This window comes from Neofelis nebulosa, chromosome 18 (genome assembly GCF_028018385.1).
Source record: "Neofelis nebulosa isolate mNeoNeb1 chromosome 18, mNeoNeb1.pri, whole genome shotgun sequence".
In the NCBI taxonomy this organism is placed as follows: domain Eukaryota; kingdom Metazoa; phylum Chordata; class Mammalia; order Carnivora; family Felidae; genus Neofelis; species Neofelis nebulosa.
Window position 1 is genome coordinate 26,505,643 of NC_080799.1, and position 20,414 is coordinate 26,526,056.

The 20,414-nt window shown below is 54.1% G+C and overlaps 2 protein-coding genes across 5 annotated transcripts in view; one reads left to right on the plus strand and one right to left on the minus strand.

Moving 5' to 3' along the window:
• Positions 1–19,991, plus strand: ERN2 (endoplasmic reticulum to nucleus signaling 2). Of its 4 annotated transcripts, XM_058711462.1 has the most exons (23): positions 1–1,150; positions 1,246–1,427; positions 3,382–3,487; positions 3,859–3,892; positions 4,126–4,198; positions 8,186–8,258; positions 8,400–8,507; positions 8,794–8,895; positions 9,846–10,110; positions 11,904–11,982; positions 12,070–12,217; positions 12,329–12,450; positions 13,163–13,318; positions 13,584–13,746; positions 16,082–16,166; positions 16,315–16,504; positions 16,586–16,685; positions 16,776–16,978; positions 18,189–18,336; positions 18,426–18,553; positions 19,118–19,241; positions 19,330–19,397; positions 19,489–19,991. In XM_058711462.1, exons 4-23 carry the CDS (start codon positions 3,879–3,881, stop codon positions 19,699–19,701), a joined length of 2,562 nt encoding a protein of 853 aa, XP_058567445.1. In that variant the 5' UTR covers positions 1–1,150; positions 1,246–1,427; positions 3,382–3,487; positions 3,859–3,878; the 3' UTR covers positions 19,702–19,991. The 4 variants fall into 4 exon arrangements, 3 of the variants coding, with proteins under 3 accessions (XP_058567445.1, XP_058567442.1, XP_058567444.1); XM_058711459.1 differs by lacking the exons at positions 1–1,150; positions 1,246–1,427 and adding an exon at positions 1,484–1,713; XM_058711461.1 differs by lacking the exons at positions 1–1,150; positions 1,246–1,427 and adding an exon at positions 1,484–1,713 and having other exon boundaries at positions 13,587–13,746.
• The window catches only part of PLK1 (polo like kinase 1), an 11,832-nt gene continuing 11,248 nt past the window's right edge, over positions 19,831–20,414 (minus strand). Inside the window, exon 10 of the mRNA XM_058711463.1 lies at positions 19,831–20,337. Within this exon, the coding sequence (XP_058567446.1) occupies positions 20,131–20,337 (207 nt within the window). The 3' untranslated portion in view covers positions 19,831–20,130. The remainder of the gene's footprint in view (positions 20,338–20,414) is intronic.

Consider the following 20,414-nt stretch of genomic DNA (forward strand, 5'->3'; position numbering starts at 1 on the left):
ATTTCTATTTCTCTGGATTTTATAAAGGTTCTACAATGTGTGTTATTCATATCATCACACACATAAAAAATGATTTATGTGAGTTCATTTGTAGGTTGCCTATGCAAATCGGGTTGATTTGCATGAGAAATGACTATGAATCCAAGCATAATTGACAGACACAATGTACGTTCCAAGGAAATGTACAGCCGTATGAAACGTAAAGCATGAAGGAGGCTTCATTCACACCCTCAGTAGCTTGGGTTGGTTTCTAGAGCGACAAGCAATCGCTCGTGCTATGAAGTTAGGACCACTTGCCAACTAACTGGGAGCCTTGGAACAGTTAAGCCTGAAGGGGTAACCAAGCAAAAAGAGGCCTTTCGCCACGAGGCAGTTGGGTTTTTTAAGGCTGCAGTTGATGAAAACGTGATTAGAGGGTGCCTTAGATCAGGGGGGTTCTTAAAAACAGAGCCTGAGGCAGGGATTCTTGCTCAGTGATGGGATGAACTCTCTGAGAGACTGGGGAGGGAGTGAAGCATGAGAAACTCCGCAGCACAAATTGTACCAGAGGTGGCTTCACCTTGAGGCGAAAGGGCCAGTCCCCGCCCTCTGTCAGTCAGTCACGGGCAGGAGGGCACGGGATGCTCCAGTCAACGAAGGGCAATTTTGCGGAGACGCAGGCACCTGTGAGCCCTCAGCAGCCCATCCTTGGAGCAGCGGAAGGATGGGGTTCCAGCCAGGCATGATTTAGTTGGTAGTTCTAGGTAATCGTGAGCTGATTGCAGCGTGGGTCGGGGCCATGTGCGGGAGTAGGTGACACTGGAGACACCAATGGTGGTGGCATCCTTGGGGTGGAGAGGAAGGCTATGGGCCAGCTAGCTAAGAACTCTTCGGTGGCTGTGGGGGCCGTGACCAAGAAGGCCAGGGATGACAGAGAGGAAGAGGCGGAGCCAGGCTGTCTGATGGTCAGATCAGCAGTGATTTTTACCCAAGGAAGAAGGAGAAATGCATGAGCCCAAACCTGACAACTCATTGGACCCCTGCAGGCCCTGGCTGACCAGGTCGGGAGGTCTGCCTACAACAAGGACTGTAACCACCCCAGCAAGGGGTGCCCTGAGGCCATACTGTCTGATATCCAAGGCAGGGAAGCGTGGAAGTTCTACAAAGACAGGTACCTTATCTGTCCTGCTTACCAGGCTGCATAATGAGTGAATATTTACTGAAAGAATGAGTCCATCAGTTCACCTATATTTCATCACCTCTCAGTGGAGGCCCCTAGCGTAGAAACAGCACGAGCTTTGAAGTGAGACGCCTGAGTCTGAATTCCAGCGTGAGCCTCAGCTTTTCCATCGGGAGTGCGGTGAAGATTGAATGAGCTGATAACGAAGGGTGTAGAGCGCTTGGTATAGCACTTGGCCGGTGGGAAAGTCCACGAATGGCCTCCGCAGGTAACCTCCCCGAGCCATCTCTAGCAGGGTGACTGGGGGGTGAGTGTGATCGGAAGGGCGGGGGAAGGAGCGGGACGCAGGCTGAGGTTGCGCCCCAGCCTCTGTGTACCCAAGTGGCCCAGCCCTGGGCGGAGTCTCCTCCGGGCCAGGCGGGGCCGTGCTGTCCCCTGGAGGCACTGAGGGACCGGCTATGGCGAGTGGGGCCCAGGGATGCGGCCGTTGGCCCCCGCTCCACCTCGGGCTCCTGCTCCAGCTCGCCGCGCTACTCCGGACGCCGGGGCTCCAGGTGAGAAGTGGGGCGGCCGCAGAGTCTCCCAGGTCAGGGGCGGGGGGAGGGGTTGGCGCACAGAGGAGCAACAGGGGCCGCCTTGCCCTCCTCCGGGTCCAGGTGGCCCCAAGTTGGACCCTGCCAGGAAAAACCTCCTAGCTGTGGGGGGTTGCCTTTGCCCCCGCGAACACCTGATTGGAGAGATGTGCCAGCGTGGAAAGGCGCTGGTGGAGGGAACAGCCGCCCCTCCTGCAGCATGGGGTTGCAGGTGGAGAGAATAGCCTGGGGGCGGGGAGGGGGGTGCGGGGGCGGGGGGGTTGCTTGGCCTCCTAAAAGTCCTGGGATGCGGGCTGGGACGTGGGATCAACTTAAGGGTCCTCTGTCTAGAAATGCGCCCACATACCCAGTTTTATAAATTCAGGCGACTCACAGCCCTTCTCCCAAACCACGACTGGACCCTGGGCTCAGAACCTCTGGGATAAATAAGTAGGAGGTGTGGGCATCGGGTCCAGCCCCGCTAGGAGGTAAGAGTCCGGTTTTACAGAAATGTCTGGAGCGGGCAAAGGCACCCAGGCTAGAATCCACTCGTCGGGCCTGAAGCCCCCAGGACCACTAACTGGATCATGCAGGTGGCTGTTCGCGCCATTCCACTGTCCTGCTTCCAGCTCTGGGTCCACCCTCGGTTGCCAAGTAGGAATGTGAGCCGGGTGTGGCCGCAACAGGTCTCTCCAGAAAATTTAGAAAGACTGGAAATGAGACAAATTAGAAATTCAGATTTTTAAAAGTGAAACCTCTCCAATTTTAAAAATTGGTCGCTAATTAAAAACACATTTGTAAACACATTGATGGTCAAGCCACTCAGCTGTGGGCAATCAGCCTGCAGCTTCTTCTCAGAGCGCAAAGCAGGCTGGGAGAAGAGAGGGGCCAAGAGGCTGTTTGCTACCCCTCCACCAAGACCGTTGGCTCAGCTCCAAACCTGAGGGTCCTGGAGCAGGATGTGGCGTTTGCAAGGGTGCGGCGAGGCCACCCGGATGTTAGGGTTCCTGCTAGGAGCTCAGCCTCACCCTGTTTGCTCAAGGAGGGGCTAGAGCAGGTGAGTTAGCCCAGTGGAGGCCAGATGCAAGGGCAGCTCTGGCCCTCCCTCCCTTGGCCACCCCGAGCCTTGGTCCAGAGGACCCCTGGAGCCTGGCACCAGAAGCAGCTGGGCCGGTTGGGGGGGGGGGTCACCCCAAGAAAAGCCACAGTGTGGCAAAGGAGGAAAAGGTTGCAGGTATCAGAGAGATGCCAGCAGCCGTTCTGCATGCTTTTAGGCTAATTACCTAACCGGCATGAGCCTCAGTCTCCCTGGTGCTGTGGAGAGTAGCACCCATCTCGCAGGGAGACTGTGAAGTCCTTTCGTAAAGCCCTTTCGTCTTCTTTGGAAAACCAGGAAGAATTGAGGGGTGGGGAAGAGGACAGATTTTAGACACTGTGGGAGCCACCTCCCCCCGCCCCAGTTCCCACTGTAACCCCTCTCTAGGGTCAAGGAGATCAATGGGGGCAGCCAGCAGCTTTCCCAGTCCTGCTTCCTTCTTTGTCTGCCCCCTGCCCCCCACAAGAAGGGGAGTCACAGCCAGCCTTGCATGCAGTGAGGACAAGGGGTGCCCCCAGGCTCCTCAGAGAAGGTGACTTTGTTTCCCACTTCAGGTCCAGAGCCTCAGGCCGGAGAGCCTCCTGCTAGTGTCCACCCTGGATGGAAGTCTCCACGCACTGAGCAAGCAGACGGGGGACTTGAAGTGGACGCTGAAGGATGGTGAGCAAGGGGCAGTCACTCTTCCTTCCTTGGACCCTGAGTTGGGGGCTGGGGGGGTCACCATGCATGGAAGGTAAGTGCCTGGGGTCTAGGCTCCAACAAGCCAGTCTCTGCAGGCAGCTGCACTACTTCCCAGCTGCGTGGCCTTGGGAAAGTCACTTCGCCCCTCCGAGCCTCAATGTCCTTACCTGTAAAATGGGGCCAAGGGTAATGACCCTACTTCACAGAGTTCTTGGGAGGATTAAATTACATGCATGTCAAGTGAGTGGCTCAGTGCCTGGCCCACAGTAAGCACCCCGTGAATTTGAGCTGTGCTTGTCAGCGGGCGGTATGGAGGGGGTTACTCATACTTCATGTCCCTGTGCCCACAGATCCCATCCTCCAAGGGCCAATGTATGTCACCGAGTAAGTGAACCTGCAGTCTTTGAAGGAGGGGGCATCGGGAGATGGGGAGGCCACAGTTGTCTGGAGGGGGTTCGGCGGGCCGGGGGTAGGGGCATGTTGGAAGGAAGGGAAGAGGTTTGGATCTGGAGCTGTGTGGCGCCTCCTACTAGCTGGGGAAGATGGCGGCAAAGGGGGCCTTCAGAAAACCAGGGGGCATGAGCCTAACCCTCCCCCTGTTCCTCTCTGCCCCACAGGACAGCCTTTCTCTCAGACCCAGCCGATGGCAGCCTATACGTCTTGGGGACCCAGAAACAGCAGGGATTGATGGTGTGTTTCCTACAGTGCTTGGGATGGGAGAGGGCCTGGGCTTCCGTTAGCCAGAGCAGGGGGCGCCGAATGGTCAGCATCTGTGTGCCCTGCAGAGGCTCTGGGTGCATTATGGGAAGGCTGTCCAGAGGGACCTGCTGAAAGGGGGTGGTGTGGTGGTTCGAACCGTCTACAGAGCAGGCTGTCAGGCCTCTGAGGGTGTCCCAGGGGCTTCTCCAGGACTGTGGGGGCTTCAAGGGGGGAAATGACGCGTCATTTAGTTTTGCCAAGTGAATAGTTACCCCAAAACCCAATGGCTGAAAATGCCAGCCACTTATTTACCCCACATTTCGGGGGGGGTGTGGTTGGTGGCACTTCAGGCTGGACTGACCGGGTGGTCTTGACTAAGCTTGCTCAAGCCTCTGTGGCCGGCTCCTGGTCCGCTGGATGGTTGTCGTGCCAACAGTTGGTGGTTGGCTGGGTTTTGAGAGGGGCCACTGGGCCACGTGTCCCTCGTCCTTGTCAGGTGAGCCTGGGCTTGTCCACGTGTTAGCAACAAGGGAGCCAAAGAGAAGGCCAGGCCTGTGCACAAGCACTTGCCCAACTATGCTTGTATCACATTCTCTGATGTCTCATTAGCCAACGCAAGTCCAGTGGCCGAGCGCAGAGTCAAGCGGTGAAGAAATAGACTCCAGTTGTTTGGGGGAGTTGCTGAAAAGTCACAAAGGGGCGTGCACAGAGGGGAGAAGAGGAACTTGCGGCCATTTCGGCTGCCTTCTACATCAGGACGCCTGTGGGGGCTGTTGAACGCGACTCTGGATTTGTCACAAGGAACGGGGCGGAATGTGCTGTGTCAGAACTTTGTGCCATAGGAAGGCTGCCAGAAAGGTCTCAAGTACGTGTAGGAAGCTGAGTTGACAAGCGATGTTAGCACGGAAGTCAGGCGAGGTCCCAGCAGCAAACAGCACATTCCAACAGGTTAGCTCTTGGACGTGCTATTAAAGGATTGACTTACAAAGGTGTGGACAGAGTGTGGGAAGCCACGGGGCCCCGTGCAGTATCCCATGGCCCATAAAAGTGGGGGGCCGTTATCAGCCCTAAGCCCAGGGGGAGCGGGGACATTGGCTCTTACGGTGTCCATGCAGGAGTGACACGTGTCTCTTCTGCTCCGTTCCCATTGGCTAAAGCAAGTAATGGCCGCGTGTACTTTAAGCAGGAAAGGAAGGACAATCCCAGAAGAACCAGAATATTTGTGAGAAGTGTTCCTCATCCCCCAGCCAGTCTTCCAACTCCAATTTAAAGTCCAAGCTCTTTCCCAGCCCGTGACCTTACAGCCAGCCGCCCTCACTTCCGGCCACTCTTCCTTTCTCTACCCCCGCCCTCCCAGGTTCGCTGGCCTTCTTGCTGTTCCTCAAATATGCCGGTCAGTAGCTCTCCCTGCCCAGGGCCTCTACACCGGGGCCATCCCTCCACTCAGAGCTCTTCCTGCATGTGACCTTATGGCTCACCTCCTCGCTCGACTTGGGTTCTTACTACCCTGGCCCGCTGCTCTGAAATAGCATCTCAAGGGGTGCCTGCGTGGTCGAGTGACCGACTTCCACTCAGGTCATGATCTCGTAGTTGATGAGTTCGAGCCCCGCATCAGGCTCTCTGCTGTCAGCGCGTTGCCCACTCGGGGTTCTCTCTCTGCACTTCCCCTGCTCTCTCTCTAAAATAATAAACATTTAAAAAATCTTTAAAATAGCATCTCAAACCACTCTCTCCCAGTTCAGTAAGTTGTTTTTTTTCTTTTTTTTGTGGCATTTATCATTACTCGGTGGTACGTTATGTATTTTGTTGTTTATTATCTCTCCCTTCCACACACCAGAAATCTAACTCTACGCAGGAAGGAACTTTGTCAGTCTCTGTTACTACTGGTCCTGGCACCTGGCTAATAATAGGTGCTCATTAAATCGTTGAATGAATGAATGAACTCTTTCCAGCGATCTTTCTTCAGTCCCCCACATTAGGTGGTTCCACTTGTGCTTTCTTATCACAGCACGAGCTGTGCCTACCAATTACAGGTTGTAATGACTCCTTTTGTTGTCGGTGCTGACTACGCCCCTGGGAAGCCCGGCTTCTCTTGCGCTCAGTCCTAGAATGTGCTTCGAGTGGCGACAGTTCTGTATGTGGAGTTTGGGGATTTTTTTCATTTTGATACAATTTCCAACATAAGAGAGAAAAATGCAGGGCGCCTGGGTGGTTCAATTGGTTTGAGCGTCTGACTCCTGATCTCTGCTCAGCTCAGCTCATGATCTCACGTGAGTTTGAGCCCTTCATTGGGCTCTGTGCTGACAGTGTGGAGCTTGCTTGAGATTCTCTCTCTTTCTCTCTCTCTCTCCCCCTCCCCTGCGCGCTCTCTCTCTCTCTCAAAAAAAAAAAAAACTTTAAAAAAGGAAAGAAATGGGGCACCTGGGTGGCTCAGTCGGTTAAGTGTCCACCTTTGGCTCAGGTCGTGATCTCATGGTTTGTGAGTTTGAGCCCCGTCTCGGGCTCTGTGCTGACAGCTCAGAGCCTGGAGCCTGTTTTGGGTTCTGTGTCTACCTCTCTCTCTCTGCCCCTCCCCCACTTGTGCTTATGTCTCTCAAAAATAAACAAATAACATCAGAAAGAAAGAAAAATGCAAGAATAGTACAAAGAAATTCTTTATTCCCTTTACACAGATTCATCAATTTTTAACATCTTATTACATTTGCTTTATCATTCTTCCTTAATGGATAGGTGATAGATAGACAAGTTATATACACACTTTCTTTTTTTTAGATTAAAAAAAAATTAAAGTAATCTCTACACCCAAGGTGGGGCTCGAACTTACAACCCTAAGATCAAGAGTCCTGTGCTCCACCACCTGACCCAGCTAGGCGCCCCTATGCAATTTCTGTTTCTGAACTGTTTGTAAATGAGTTGCAGACCTGACTCTTCACCCCTCAAGGGGGACTACATATTCCTAAGGATGAGTATAAATGATCAAAAGCAGGAAATTTATTTTATTTATTTATTTATTTATTTATTTTTTAATATATGAAATTTATTGTCAAATTGGTTTCCATACAACACCTAGTGCTCATCCCAAAAGATGCCCTCCTCAATACCCATCACCTACCCTCCCCTCCCTCCCACCCCCCATCAACCCTCAGTTTGTTCTCAGTTTTAAGAGTCTCTTATGCTTTGGCTCTCTCCCACTCTAACCTCTTTTTTTTCCTTCCCCTCCCCAATGGTCTTCTGTTCAGTTTCTCAGGATCCACATCAGAGTGAAAACATATGGTATCTGTCTTTCTCTGTATGGCTTATTTCACTTAGCATCACACTCTCCTGTTCCATCCACGTTGCTACAAAGGACCATATTTCGTTCTTTCTCATTGCCATGTAGTACTCCATTGTGTATATAAACCACAATTTCTTTATCCATTCATCAGTTGATGGACATTTCGGCTCTTTCGATAATTTGGCTATTATTGAGAGTGCAAAAGCAGGAAATTTAACGTGGATGCAATAGTATTATCCAATCCACAGTCCACGGTAGTTTAAGTGTCCCATTGGTGTCCTTTATTGTTTTCATCATCCAGAATCTGACCCAGGATCACCTGCTGTGTTTGGTCATCATGTCTCTTGGGTGTCCTTTAGTCTGGAACCGATCCTCAGCTTCTCTGAGGCCGTCCTGGCCCTTGAAGCCCTGAGGTCCCTGCAGCTGTTTAGAGGAGGATGTCAGGCCGGACCCATCAGGTGGCATCTCGGGAAGGAGCGGGGGATTTCCCCAGTTCAAGAGGCTGTGTAGCAAAGTGGTTAAGTGTGCTGGCTCCTGAAACTGATCACCTGGGTCTAAGGCCTGGCTCTGCCGTTTACCAGCGGTGTGACAATAGCCGAGTTACTTACCCTCTCTGGGAAAGGAAGATTCGAATAATTGTACCTAGTGAGTAGGTCGTATGTGTTTTTCTGCTCTTTCTCCTTCCCGGAAACTTTCCCTCTCAGAGGCTGCCATTTACCATCCCCGAGCTGGTTCATGCCTCCCCGTGTCGCAGCTCTGATGGCGTCTTCTACACGGGTAAGCATCTCTCCAGCCTGCGGGTCCAGGTCCGGCAGGGACGGGGACCTAGTCACGGTGGGCCAGCTGGGCACAGGACAGCCGGGCTGCACAGCCTGTCCCAGGCCATCCTGAGGGCTGGCACGCCTTCCACCTCCACAGGCCGGAAGCAGGATGCCTGGTTTGTGGTGGACCCTGAGTCGGGAGAGACGCAGACGACGCTGACCACAGAGGGTCCCTCTACCCCCCGCCTCTACATCGGCCGAACGCGTGAGTCAGGCCCCAGCTGCTCCCCAAGCTGTGGGCGTCCGGCCCCCTCCTTTGTGCTGCCCAGGCCTGGCTGTTGGCTGTCCAAGTTGAATCCAGGCCAGTCAGTCAATCTTTAGTCAACAACCATTTCACTGAGTGCTAAACAAGGAGCAGTAACCCAAATATCCTGTGATGCTCACAGACTCTGGCCTCCAGGACGGGTGCCAGATGGTACTCCCTGGGGCTGGGGGCGGGGGAGGACTCTCACATGGGTAACCCTGGTAACCCTGCTTCTGGGCACTCGCAGAGTACACGGTCACCATGCATGACCCCAAGTCCCCGGCCCTGCGCTGGAACACCACCTACCGCCGCTACTCGGCACCCCCCATGGATGGCTTGCCTGGGAAATGTGAGTGTCCACTTTCTCTGGCTCCGACCTTGGAGCAAGTCCCCAACTCAGGGGACTCTGAGTGGCATCCACGACCAAGCCCCACCACATTCTGAATGACACACCCTTGATGGATGACCCTAAGTGAACCCCTTAACGCCCAGCCTGACCCCCACTGAGCGATCCTTAACATCCTAGTTCCTCCATATTCCCAATGAGCTGAGCCAGGTAACTCTGGGTGACTCCCCTTGTCCTGAGTGACCCAACCAACCCTCAAACACTCTGAGGAGTCCCCACATGTCCTAACTGACCCCCAATGTTGAACGACCCCTGAGAGATGACTCTAAGTGATCTCCCCCAAGATTAACCCCTCTCAGGTAATTCTGACCACTCCCTTGATATTATGACTGTCCTACCCAGTTGCCTGAGTGACCTTACAGGTGCCCCTAAGCTACTCCTTGTACGCTGACTTCATCGTTTTGCATGAGAACCCAAGCAAATACACATAAACATCACAACGGACACTCCAGGGCCCCTAACTAACCCCTTCACACTCTAAATGGCTCCCAAGTGACCCACATGCCTCTAGGCCACCCTGATTGACCTCTCCTGGGTGATATGATATCAATCAGACTATGGCTGACTACCCCACATCCTAAGTGACCTCTCTCAAGTGACCTGGACTGATTCACACACCTTAAGTCACCTTTGGACGACCCTGACAGAGCCCTCCATTCTACACAGCTCTCCAGTTGACCCTGACTAGCCCCCTGACCGATCAAAGCGACCCAGTGAAATGTGACTGACCTTCCCATGTCCTCATAAGCCTCCAGGTGATCTCACCTGGCCCCCACACACCTGAGTGGCCCTCCTGATGGCCTACCTCGGGCAGCTTCCCCACCCCAAGATGCTCTGAGATGCCTCACATCCAAGCTCCCTGGCCATATCTCCCCAGCTGTCTTTCTTGTCAGACATGAGCCACCTGGCATCCTGTGGGATGGGCCTGCTGCTAACCGTGGACCCAGGAAGTGGGGCGGTGCTGTGGACACAGGACTTGGGCATGCCCGTGATGGGAATCTACACCTGGTACCAGGACAGCCTGCGTCAGCTGCCCCATCTCACGCTGGCTCGGGACACCTTGCATTTCCTCGCCCTCCGCTGGGGCCACATCCGACTGCCTGCCTCAGGCGCCCAGGACACGGCTACCTACTTCTCCGCCTTGGACACCCAGCTTCTGTAGGTGCCCATCGCTGGGACCGGGGAGGAGCCCTCTGGACAGGTGTGATGTTTGAGGATGACACACTTGTACAGCTGAACCAGCTGGTTCAAACTGGTTATTTACCAAACTGATTGATAAATAACCAGTACTCAGTATCACCCCCCCACCACCCACCCAAGTGCCCCCAGGACCTTCTGGATAGCCCTGCTATTCGGCGACTTCTGGGTACAATCTAGCCTAGAGGGGGCCTCCAGGTCTCCACTCCAGTGTACAGATGGAGACTGTTCTGCTTGGTAGGTGCAGTGCCTTAATTGTTAAAGACTATTATTCTTACTTATAGTACCGAATACCCTAGAGTTCCCATCTTAGGAAATAAAGAGACAGACTGGTAAAATCAGGGGTTATCTATTAATTCAGTTCTTTACTCTTTCAGTTCATTACACAAATAATAATTGAGCACTTACTGTGTACCAATCACTTGTTAGACTCTGGAAGTATAATAATACTTCCAGTGTTCCCACCTATAGAAATCTGAGTCTAGTGGGGGAAACAAGTGTGTAAGAGGGCAATTATAATATGGTATGATAGAGAATAACAGAGGTATAGATTTGCCATAGGAATGTATAGGAAGGGTACCTAAATTGAGACCAGGGACAAGAGGCAGTCACGGAAAGCTTCCTGGAGGAAAGGACATATACATTGAAAACTGAAGGATGAATAGAAAATAAGAGAAAGAGCATTGCAGCCAGGGAACAGAAATTAAATAAGCCTGGAGCATAGATCTGAGCAGTGTTAAGCGGGGATCTGGTAGGATCATTTAAATGGCTTGTACATTTTCTCCTAAGGCTAAGGAAAAGTCATTGGAGGGTTTTAAGCAAAGAAGTAATTTGATCATCTTTTCATTTTAGAAAGATAACTCTGGCTGCAGTGTGAAGAATATCTTAGAGCTGTGTAGTGAGGAAGGACACACATATAGAATATTGTGTTAGTTCAGGCATGAGATAAAGACCTTCTGGGCTATGGAAACAATAGAGATGGGAAAAAGTGGAAAGCAAGAGATATGAAGAGGGAAAGACAGTACGAATTTGGTGATCAGGGAGTTTGGTGATTGTGAGCAAGGACTCAAGGGTCATGTTCAGGTTTCTAGAAGCACATGGATGCTATTGTTTTCAGAGGTAGGGAGCACTAGAGGAAGAAGGAGAGGAGGTGGTAAGGAATGAAGTGACGAGTTCAGATTTAGAGAACTGAGCTCTTGAAAGAGGTCTGGGCCAGACGCAGATTTAGAAACCATGACTATAGAGCTCGTATCAGTTAGCTTTTGCTGCATAACAAAGCACTCCCAAAGCTTACAGCTTAAAAAACAATGAACATTTATTATTTTTCAAGAGGCTGTGGGTTAGCTGAGTGGTTTTCTGATCTGAGCCATCTTAGTATCTGCAGTCAGCTGGTGGTTTGGCTGAGCCTGGGTAGTTTGGGTTGGTGCCTCTCACCTATATCATAGTTAGTGGGCTGTTTAGCCTGGGGGGTGTCAAAGGCGGTCTTTCATGCCCCAGCAGGCTAGCCTGGGTTTTCTCACATGGTGGTCTCAGGGTTCCAGAGAACAACATGGGAGGACAAGCCCCAAAGCACAAACACTTCTCAAGCCTCTGCTTGTGTCACATTTGCTTTTGTCTCCTTATCCAAAGCAAGTCATATAGCTAAGCCCAGAGTCTGTGTGGGAGGGGACATGACAAAGACACCAGTATAGTGGTAACTGAAACGACTCACCAGAATCACTCATCCTTCTCCCTTTTTCCTTCTCCCTCACTAGGATGACACTGTATGTGGGGAAGGATGAAGCTGGCTTCTATGTTTCTCAAGCACTGGTTCACACAGGGGTGGCGCTAGTGGTGAGAAGGGGTCTCTGATGGGCTGGAAGGAGGGGATGCAGCAGGAAAGGAGTGCCCTCGCTCATGACTCTCTATCTTCTGCCATAGCCTCGTGGACTGACCCTGGCCCCCGTGGATGGCCCCACCACAGATGAAGTGACACTCCAAGTCTCAGGCGAGCGAGAGGGCTCACCTAGCACGGCTGTCAGATACCCCTCAGGCAGTGTGGCCCTCCCTAGCCAGTGGCTGCTCATTGGTGAGATTCTTCTGGCTCAGGTTTGGAGTAGATGAAGGATCTATGAGCCCAGCTCCTGAGCTGGAAGGCTGAGGTTACCTTCAGCCAGCTGACTTTTGCTCTGCTTCTTAGGACACCACGAACCACCCCCAGTCCTGCATACCACCATGCTGAGGGTACATCCCACCCCAAGGAGTGGCACTGTTGAGAACAGACTCTCAGAGAGCACGCAGCCTCCAGCCCTCTTCCCGGAGGTCAGCGCTAGCAGGGCAGAGGGCATGGGAGGGGAGACTTGGCCTGTTGGGAGGTCATCCAATGAACCTTTTCCTCAGCCTACTAGGAATAACATTTGAAGGTGGGTCAGTTGATCCCATGCAATTTCCTGGAAGAAAGACATACACATATGGTGTTATTGCCAGAAAGGTATAAGAAGGGTCAAAGGATATCTAAGCTGTAAAATATGGATCACAGTTTTAATTCTTCTTCGGCGTAAAAATTACAAAATATTTGTCAAGTGAGAAAACGTAAACAGAAAACCTGTAAAAGCATGCTCTCCTGGGAGAGGGTTGGGGCAAGAATCACTAGTAGTTCAAGGTTAGAACAGCCATGACCTGGAGCAGTAATTCTCAAGTTCTGGTTGCTCATCAGAATTACACGGGAGCCTGCTCAAGACCCACTGAATCAGAATCTTCGGAGGTGGATATCTGAATTTCTTGGTGATTCTCCAAGACTAATCTGTATTTTTTAGTGATGTCCCAGGAGAGGCTGTTAATCAGCTGGGTTTTGAAGACCACGCTCCAGGGACACAATGATGTTTCAGTACCACGGACAGCACCATGTTTCCCACCATGTGGCCTAATTACTCCCTGCCCCGTCAACTAAGCCCAGCAGCCCTGTCCTGAGTGATGAAGAAGGGTAGGGGTTCCACACTGGGTGAGTGTGCTAAGAGTGTTCTTTTGTCCTCAGCTCCTGAGCCTGAGCCGTGAGAAACCTTGGAGCCCGGAGCTGCATCCTGAAGAGAAAACCCCAGACCTGTATCCAGGGCTGGGACCCCAAGACCTGTTGGCAGCTAGCCTCACTGCTGTCCTCCTGGGAGGGTGGATTATCTTCCTAATGAGGCAGGTAAGCCCGTTGCCCCTGACCTCAGGTGCGTCGTAGGGTCTTCCTACGGTGAATTCTGCTCCTTCTCTCCAAGACCACTCAGCAGCTCTCTCCCTCACCCAGCTCCCATTCTGCCCCCTGCCTTCCTCCCAGCAGCTCCTCGAGCCCCCACTACTGTGTTCTGTATGTTCACGGTCCCATGCCGGGCTGTCTCAGGCACCGCCGCGGGGCCCCTCACGGGGCAGGGCCTGGCCAAGGCTGAGCCCTCTTCGGCCCTGTATGTCAGCAGCAGCAGCTGGTGGAGAAGCAGCAGCAGGCCCTCCTGGCACCTGCAGACCCTCCTCACATCACACAGCGTGCTCAGCCCCAGCCACCAGGGGCCACCCCACAGGGCCAGAAGGGCCTTCGAAGCCCCTCAGAGCAAGCCCAGGCAGTCGAAGACCCAGAAGGTAAGCCTAAGTGAACAGTAAAGGGCAGAGTCAGGGACAGAGAAAAGAGGGGGCAGATTGAGCTTTCCAGTTGGTTTAGTAGAAGCCATTACAGTATGGTGGTTAAGCCCAAGTGAGTTAAGAGAATATTTCCAATCCAGCCTTCTATGCAGTTAAGCACTGGAGAAATATCTGCCATCATTTTTTATCATTATTTTCAGGGACTCTGGATGCCCATAAAACTGGGTATAGATCAAACTCCGCTCTCGGTTAACTTAGGTTGCTTTCTTTCCTCCTCTGAGCTTTGATTTTCTCATCTGTCAAATAGGAAAAATAACACCCACCTCACTGTGAGAGGCTACCGGCATTATTATGATCAAATCACTCCTAGGTGATGTTAACAACATTCGGGTTAGTTTGACGTCATATTTGGTAACAGCAATAGTAAATTACTATCATTTTGTTCTTTTTCCTCTCTTTAGGGCTTTTTTATTTTTTTTTTAGGTTTTATTTTTAAAGGTGTGAGCCAGTATTTTTATATTTTTTAAATGTTTAGTATTTTTGAGAGAGAGAGAGAGAGAGAGAGAGAGAGCACACGCAGGAGAGAGGCAGAGAGAGAGGGAGACAGAAGATCCAACAGCAGAAAGCCTGCTGTGGGGCTCGAACTCACAAACCATGAGATGATGACCTGAGCTGCAGTCTGACGCTTAACCGACTGAGCCACCCAGGCACCCCCTAGGACTTTTAAACACTTCTCTTCTCTTTTGTCCATTTAATTTCAAGCTGGCATCTGTGGGATGCCCCAAGGGGGATTTCACATGCTTTTGCTGTTCAGTCTGGGCTATTTCTCCTGCTTCTTTGGCTCCAGGCTGGACTGGCCTTCGGTCCTTAGCATGAGCTGCTCGCTGCTACCTCCTGGTCACTGCCCAAACCACTACCTCACGCCTTGGAGCCACTCTGCTGCCCCCTTAACTCCAGCTGAAGCTCCCCCAGCCCCACCCACGCTCGGCCTGATGCTTCAGTGCTGCTCCCTGCGTCCACCCCTGTGTTCACCCTGCCTTTGCTGAGACAGAACTGCTCCCCTTCCTGAGGGGTCTGCTCTGTCAGAAGGTGCTCACCGCAAAGTTGCCTGAGCCCTGAGGGGTTACTGTTCTTGTCACTTCACTGGCTCTGGAGGGTTCTACATAATACCCACCCAATGCACCCAGAATCCCTCAACTCCTTGGGTCTTCGGACTCCAGCTTTCCCCAGACAGGCCAGACTCCATCTTTCCCCAGGATGCTTCTCACCAAAGCGTTCCTCTTTGTCATTGTCCTTCATCAGCCTTCATGACCACAGTCCATTAGAGCCCTGCCTTCTGAGCTGCCAGAAATGGGCCCGCTCTTACCTGTGTTTCCAGGCCCTGAGACCATCACTCCCGAGAGTCCAGGGTCTACAAATGTAGGTGCCTGCCCACATCTTGCCAACAGATAGGAGTGAATTTTTACCAAAATAATCCAGAGCAATCCTGAGGGACAGCTTGGTACCCTTCTCACTGATCCTTATGCTACTTTTCATTTACTTTTCCTGGAGCTAATTGCAGAGACCGAAGCGGGCAGCGCTTCCTGAGTAGAGTGTTCTCAGGGCCACTGCATCACACAACTCTTGGGGCACCGTATATGTTGAATTGTATGAATGGTGTCCGTTGGGGCTGAGCAGGGCATAGCCATGCCTGGGGCATTGTGAAGGGTCTCTCGCAAGCTACCCAAAGGGAAGAGTGTAACTGTTCAAGTCTACAACTCTCTGCCTGCCTGAGCCAACCTCATCCTTAAGAGGAAACCAAGGCATTCCAGGGGCTCCCTGCCACCCTAGGACGGGGACAACTCTGGGACAGCTTAGCATCTGAATGCTCACTGCTGCCCCCTCCCGTTGGGGGCAGTCTCTCCTGGGACGGCACTCACCCTTACTATGCTGCCAACTGTTTAAAGCCAGTTCCTCAGTGAAAAGGGTTTATTATAACTGGCAAGAGTGGGGTGGGGTGGGTGGGTGGGTGGGAATCCTGGCAGAGGAAGTAAAGAAAGAAATCTGGGCAGCAACGAATGAGGGAGGTTGATAAGGAGGGTAATCTATCAGCCCTCACCACCACCCTCCTCCCACACATTCATTTAATCCACAGTAATGTGTGTGGGATCGTCAACACGAGTCCCACTTTACACATGAGAAAACCAAGGGCACAGGGGTTAAGTTGCCAAGGATGTACAGAGAGGAAGTGGCAGCCCCAGGCTGGGCGTGGAGGCAGCGGGAGGGACTGGACTGAGGAGAGGGGAGGCTGTGGGCGGAGCAGAGCTCCCTGACACTGCGCCCTCTTCTCCGCTAGCTGAGCAGCTCACCGTGGTGGGCAAGATTTCCTTCAACCCCAAGGACGTGCTGGGCCGCGGGGCAGGCGGGACGTTCGTTTTCCGGTGAGTGGCAGTCAGGAGCTGGGCTGGAGGTGTGGCTGTCGCGGCACTTTTGGCCACTGTCCCTCGGGGAGCCATGCTTTCCCAAGGCTCCCCGAGGTGGGTGCAGGCGGGAGCCTTTTCCTTCGTCTTCCCTCTCTGAACCCCCCAGGGGCCAGTTGGAGGGCCGGGCCGTGGCTGTCAAGCGGCTGCTCCGTGAATGCTTCGGCCTGGTCCGGAGGGAGGTCCAGCTGCTGCAGGAGTCGGACAGGCACCCCAATGTGCTCCGCTACTTTTGTACCGAGCGGGAACCCCAGTTCCACTATATCGCCCTGGAGCTCTGCCAGGCCTCCTTGCAGGAGGTGAGCCAGAGCTCGGAGGGGCGGTGGGGCGCTGGTAGGGTCCCGGGTTGCAGAGTGACTCTCTGTCCCTCACCCCCTCAGTACGTGGAAAACCCTGAGCTGGAGCGCTGGGGCCTGGAGCCCGGGGAGGCGCTACAGCAGCTGATGTCCGGCCTGGCCCACTTGCATTCCCTACACATCGGTATGCCCCGCCCCCCACCCCTGGCCCCGCCTTCCCCACCCCTGGCTCCGCCTTCCCCACCGCCGGCGCTCAGCTCTGCTCTGTTCTCAGTGCACAGGGACCTGAAGCCGGCCAACGTCCTCATCGCGGGGCCTGACGGCCCTGAGGGCCGAGGCAGGGTGGTGCTCTCAGACTTTGGCCTCTGCAAAAAGCTGCCTGTCGGCCGCTGCAGCTTCAGCCTCCGCTCGGGCATTCCCGGCACGGAAGGCTGGATGGCACCCGAGCTCCTACAACTGCTGCCCACCGACAGCCCTGTGAGTCCTCCCGCCACCCCGGGGTGCGGGACCCCCTCCCTGGCCGCGTGCCTCTCCAGATATGGCCAAGCTTGTTTCTTCATCTGTAAAGTGGGCACAGTTCATCCCTTCTGACCTAGAGGGGCAGTTCTCAACCAAGGACTGTTTCACTGCCCAGGGGACATTGGGCATTGTTTGGAGACAGTCTTGGTTGTCATACATGGCCACGGAATCGGGGCTTGCTACTGGCATTGGGCGGGCTAGAGGCCTAAACACCCTACAGTGCACAGGACAGCCCCCCATGACAATTATCCGCCCCCAGGTGTCAATAGTACCAGGGTTGAGAAATCCTGAGCTGGAAAAGGGTTTTCAGTCCGCACTGTGCTGCAGAATCACTGGGCAACTCTGAAAAGTCAGATGCCCAGAGCTCATATGCTTTGATTCTGACCCGATCAGCCTGGAGTAGGGCCCCAGGTGTTCTAATGTGTAGCCAGAGAGAGCCACTGGTGTCAAGGGTTTGGGGAGCACCAGATGAGCGAATACAGTTGAAGCCCAGAGCAGTGTCTGACTTCCAGAGACGCTGGAGTCTGAGACTCCGGGCTTACGGAGTTTTGAGCTGTCAGTGTGCAAGTGGAATATGAAGCCATGCACACAGATGGGAGTTAACAGGAATGGCCAGGCACTAGGCAAAGCCACACCTGAGTCAAGAGAAAGCAGGAGGTGGGCACCTGGCGGCCAAAGGGACTGATGTTATAAGCCCGTACAGATTTTATTAGTGGCCAGTATTTTAACTTGAGAAATTCCACGTTACAATCTGGATTTCGGGATCCTCTTGGAAAATCAAAGCTCTGTCACCAGGGAGAGTCCCCTGGAGGCAGGCAGCTGGAGCGAAGTCCGGCTGTCACCACTGGGAGGGCAGGTGCCACTTCATTGCCTCGTGCCTGGCCAGCTTCACTCACTTCTGTTACCTCTAGACCTGGAGGAACACAGCTTGGACACCTGCACCAGTGGCTCAGTAGGGCCAAGATTTTGGATGAAAACCATGGGCCCCTTCCAACGGTGCAGAGGGGAGGAGATCCCAGGCCAAGGAAATGGCGCTCAGGACGCACCCTGGAGTTCTAGTCTGAACCAAAGCCCTGGCTACTGTATCAGCCCATGGGAGACTTGAACCAGAGAGGCTTCCTGGAAGCAGGGACCGCTTCCTTATGTCTGTCTGTCTCTCTGCCTCCAGACAAGCGCAGTGGACATCTTCTCTGCAGGCTGCGTGTTCTACTATGTGCTTTCTGGCGGCAGCCACCCGTTTGGAGAGAGTCTTTACCGCCAGGCCAACATCCTTGCAGGGGCTCCCAGTCTGGCTCACCTGGAGGAAGAGACCCACGGTGAGGGGCCTGGGCCTGGCAGAGGAGGGAGGAAGCAGGGCACGGGGCTGGGCAGGCCTGAGGCCATCCCTCGTTGGTCCCCTTTACAGACAAGGTGGTTGCCCGGAACCTGGTTGAGACCATGCTGAACCCCTTGCCGCAGGCCCGCCCCTCTGCTCACCAGGTGCTGGCCCACCCCTTCTTTTGGAGCAGAGCCAAGCAGCTCCAGTTCTTCCAGGTCAGAGGGAAATCTTGGGAACAGCCCCAGAAAGCCCCAAATCCGGGTCTTGAGTGATAAGGAAGGGGAAGCCAGAGTGGCTGGGCAGAGACTTGTCTGCCTGTTCCAGGCATCCCAGCTCCTTCTCTAAACCAAGCTCGGACCTTAGACTCCTAGATGTTGCCATGTGGACACTCCAGCTGCTCGCTACCAGACTTCCCTGCCCCGCTGCTGGTCCCCAGCACCCCTCCTCCCCGCTCCACATGACACACGCCCCATGCCTAGTTGTCACTTATGCTATACCGGTACCCAGATAGTCCACCCCACTTGTGGGACCTTGAGCAAGGGACTCTGTGCCTCAGAGCCTCAATGTGCTCACCTGTGAAATGGGACAACGGTACCTACCTCACAGGTTGGTGAAGACCTGGAAGGTAACATGGAGACATGGCACAGAGAAGCTGGACTCAAGGGCCACCAATCCTTACCCTAACCCAAGAAGCTTCTGCTGATTTGCTCCCCCACGCTGTAGGGCACCCCTGGCCTCTGAAACTGGTCACGAGGCTCAGGAGCTCTATGGGGTCCTAGGACGTCAGTGACTGGCTGGAGAAGGAGCCTGAGCAAGGGCCCCTGGTGAGGGCGCTGGAGGAGGGAGGCCCCACGGTGGTCCGGTGCAACTGGCACACGCACATCTCCGTGCCGCTGCAGATAGGTAGAGGCCAGGCTCGGCCCGGGGTGGGTCCGGGAGGCGGAGGGGAGTCTGGCGGGGGCGGCTTTGCCAAGGAGTTGCCCGCCCACAGATCTGAGAAGGTTCCGGACGTACAAGGGGACGTCGGTGCGAGACCTGCTCCGTGCAATGAGGAACAAGGTGTGCGCTAGGGCTTGAGTGGGGCCTGGGGGGCGGGGCAGGCTGGTCATGGCTGAGCCGGGCGGGGGCTCTCTGCTCTAACTCCCTCCAGAAGCACCACTACAGGGAGCTCCCGGCTGAGGTGCGGCAGGCGCTAGGCCACGTCCCGGACAGTTTCGTCCAGTACTTCACAACCCGCTTCCCGCGGCTGCTGCTCCACACGTACGCGGCCATGAGGAGCTGTGCCTCTGAAAGTCTCTTCCTGCCCTACTATCCGCCGGCCTCGAGGCCCAGGGGGCCGTGCCCAGGGGCCGCTGGGAGCTGAGACAAGGAGTTGGGCCCGGGGCCAAGTCTGGCCTCAGCGTCAGAAGAGACGGACAGAGACTTGGCAGCCTGGGGCTTCTGGAGCAAAGATGTGCCCAGAGCCCAGGCACCCCAGGCACCAGAAGAAAAAGAAGATTCACGTGTTTAATGTATATAAAGGCAAGGAAAGGACAGTCCCGGATTCAAGAGCAATATTCTGTACAATTCACATGGCGGGGTTGAGAGGGAAGGGAAAGAGGCCATAGAACCCACACCGGAACATGTACAAAAATAACTTACACAGCGACACCCGCCAGCAAGGATAATGTAGCTCTTCCCAGCCCCCAGGGCCGGGGGCCACATTCTAGAAAACAGCACCGTGGGAGCTAACCAGTACGGGCCGAGGTGCTGGTGGGGGTGGGAGGGGCACCAGTCCGGAGGGGAGGAAGGCCTACGAGGAGGCCTTGAGACGGTTGGTGGCCGAGCGGGAGCTCAGCAGCTTGTCCACCATGGTGCGGGCGTAGCGCAGCCGGCTGGCCAGCTCCTTGGAGCAGCCATACTCCTCCAGCAGGCTCAGGCGGTACGTGCGGAAGTCCCGCTTCTCATCAATGTAGGTCACGGCTGCCATCAGCGGGCACAGGATGAGTTTGGTATGGTCCTAGGAGGCAAAGGAGGGCAGAGAGACGGAAGGGAGTTACGGGCGGGCGGACTGAAGGCCCCAGCTGCTAGTGTATG

Bases quoted from the DNA above. Each gene is read 5' to 3' on its own strand.
- ERN2 (XM_058711459.1), top strand. From the start codon at position 1,618: ATGGCGAGTGGGGCCCAGGGATGCGGCCGTTGGCCCCCGCTCCACCTC. The intron at 8,259-8,399 runs GTAAGCATCTCT...CCACCTCCACAG, and splicing joins TGATGGCGTCTTCTACACGG to GCCGGAAGCAGGATGCCTGG. The intron at 18,554-19,117 runs GTCAGAGGGAAA...ATGGGGTCCTAG, and splicing joins AGCAGCTCCAGTTCTTCCAG to GACGTCAGTGACTGGCTGGA.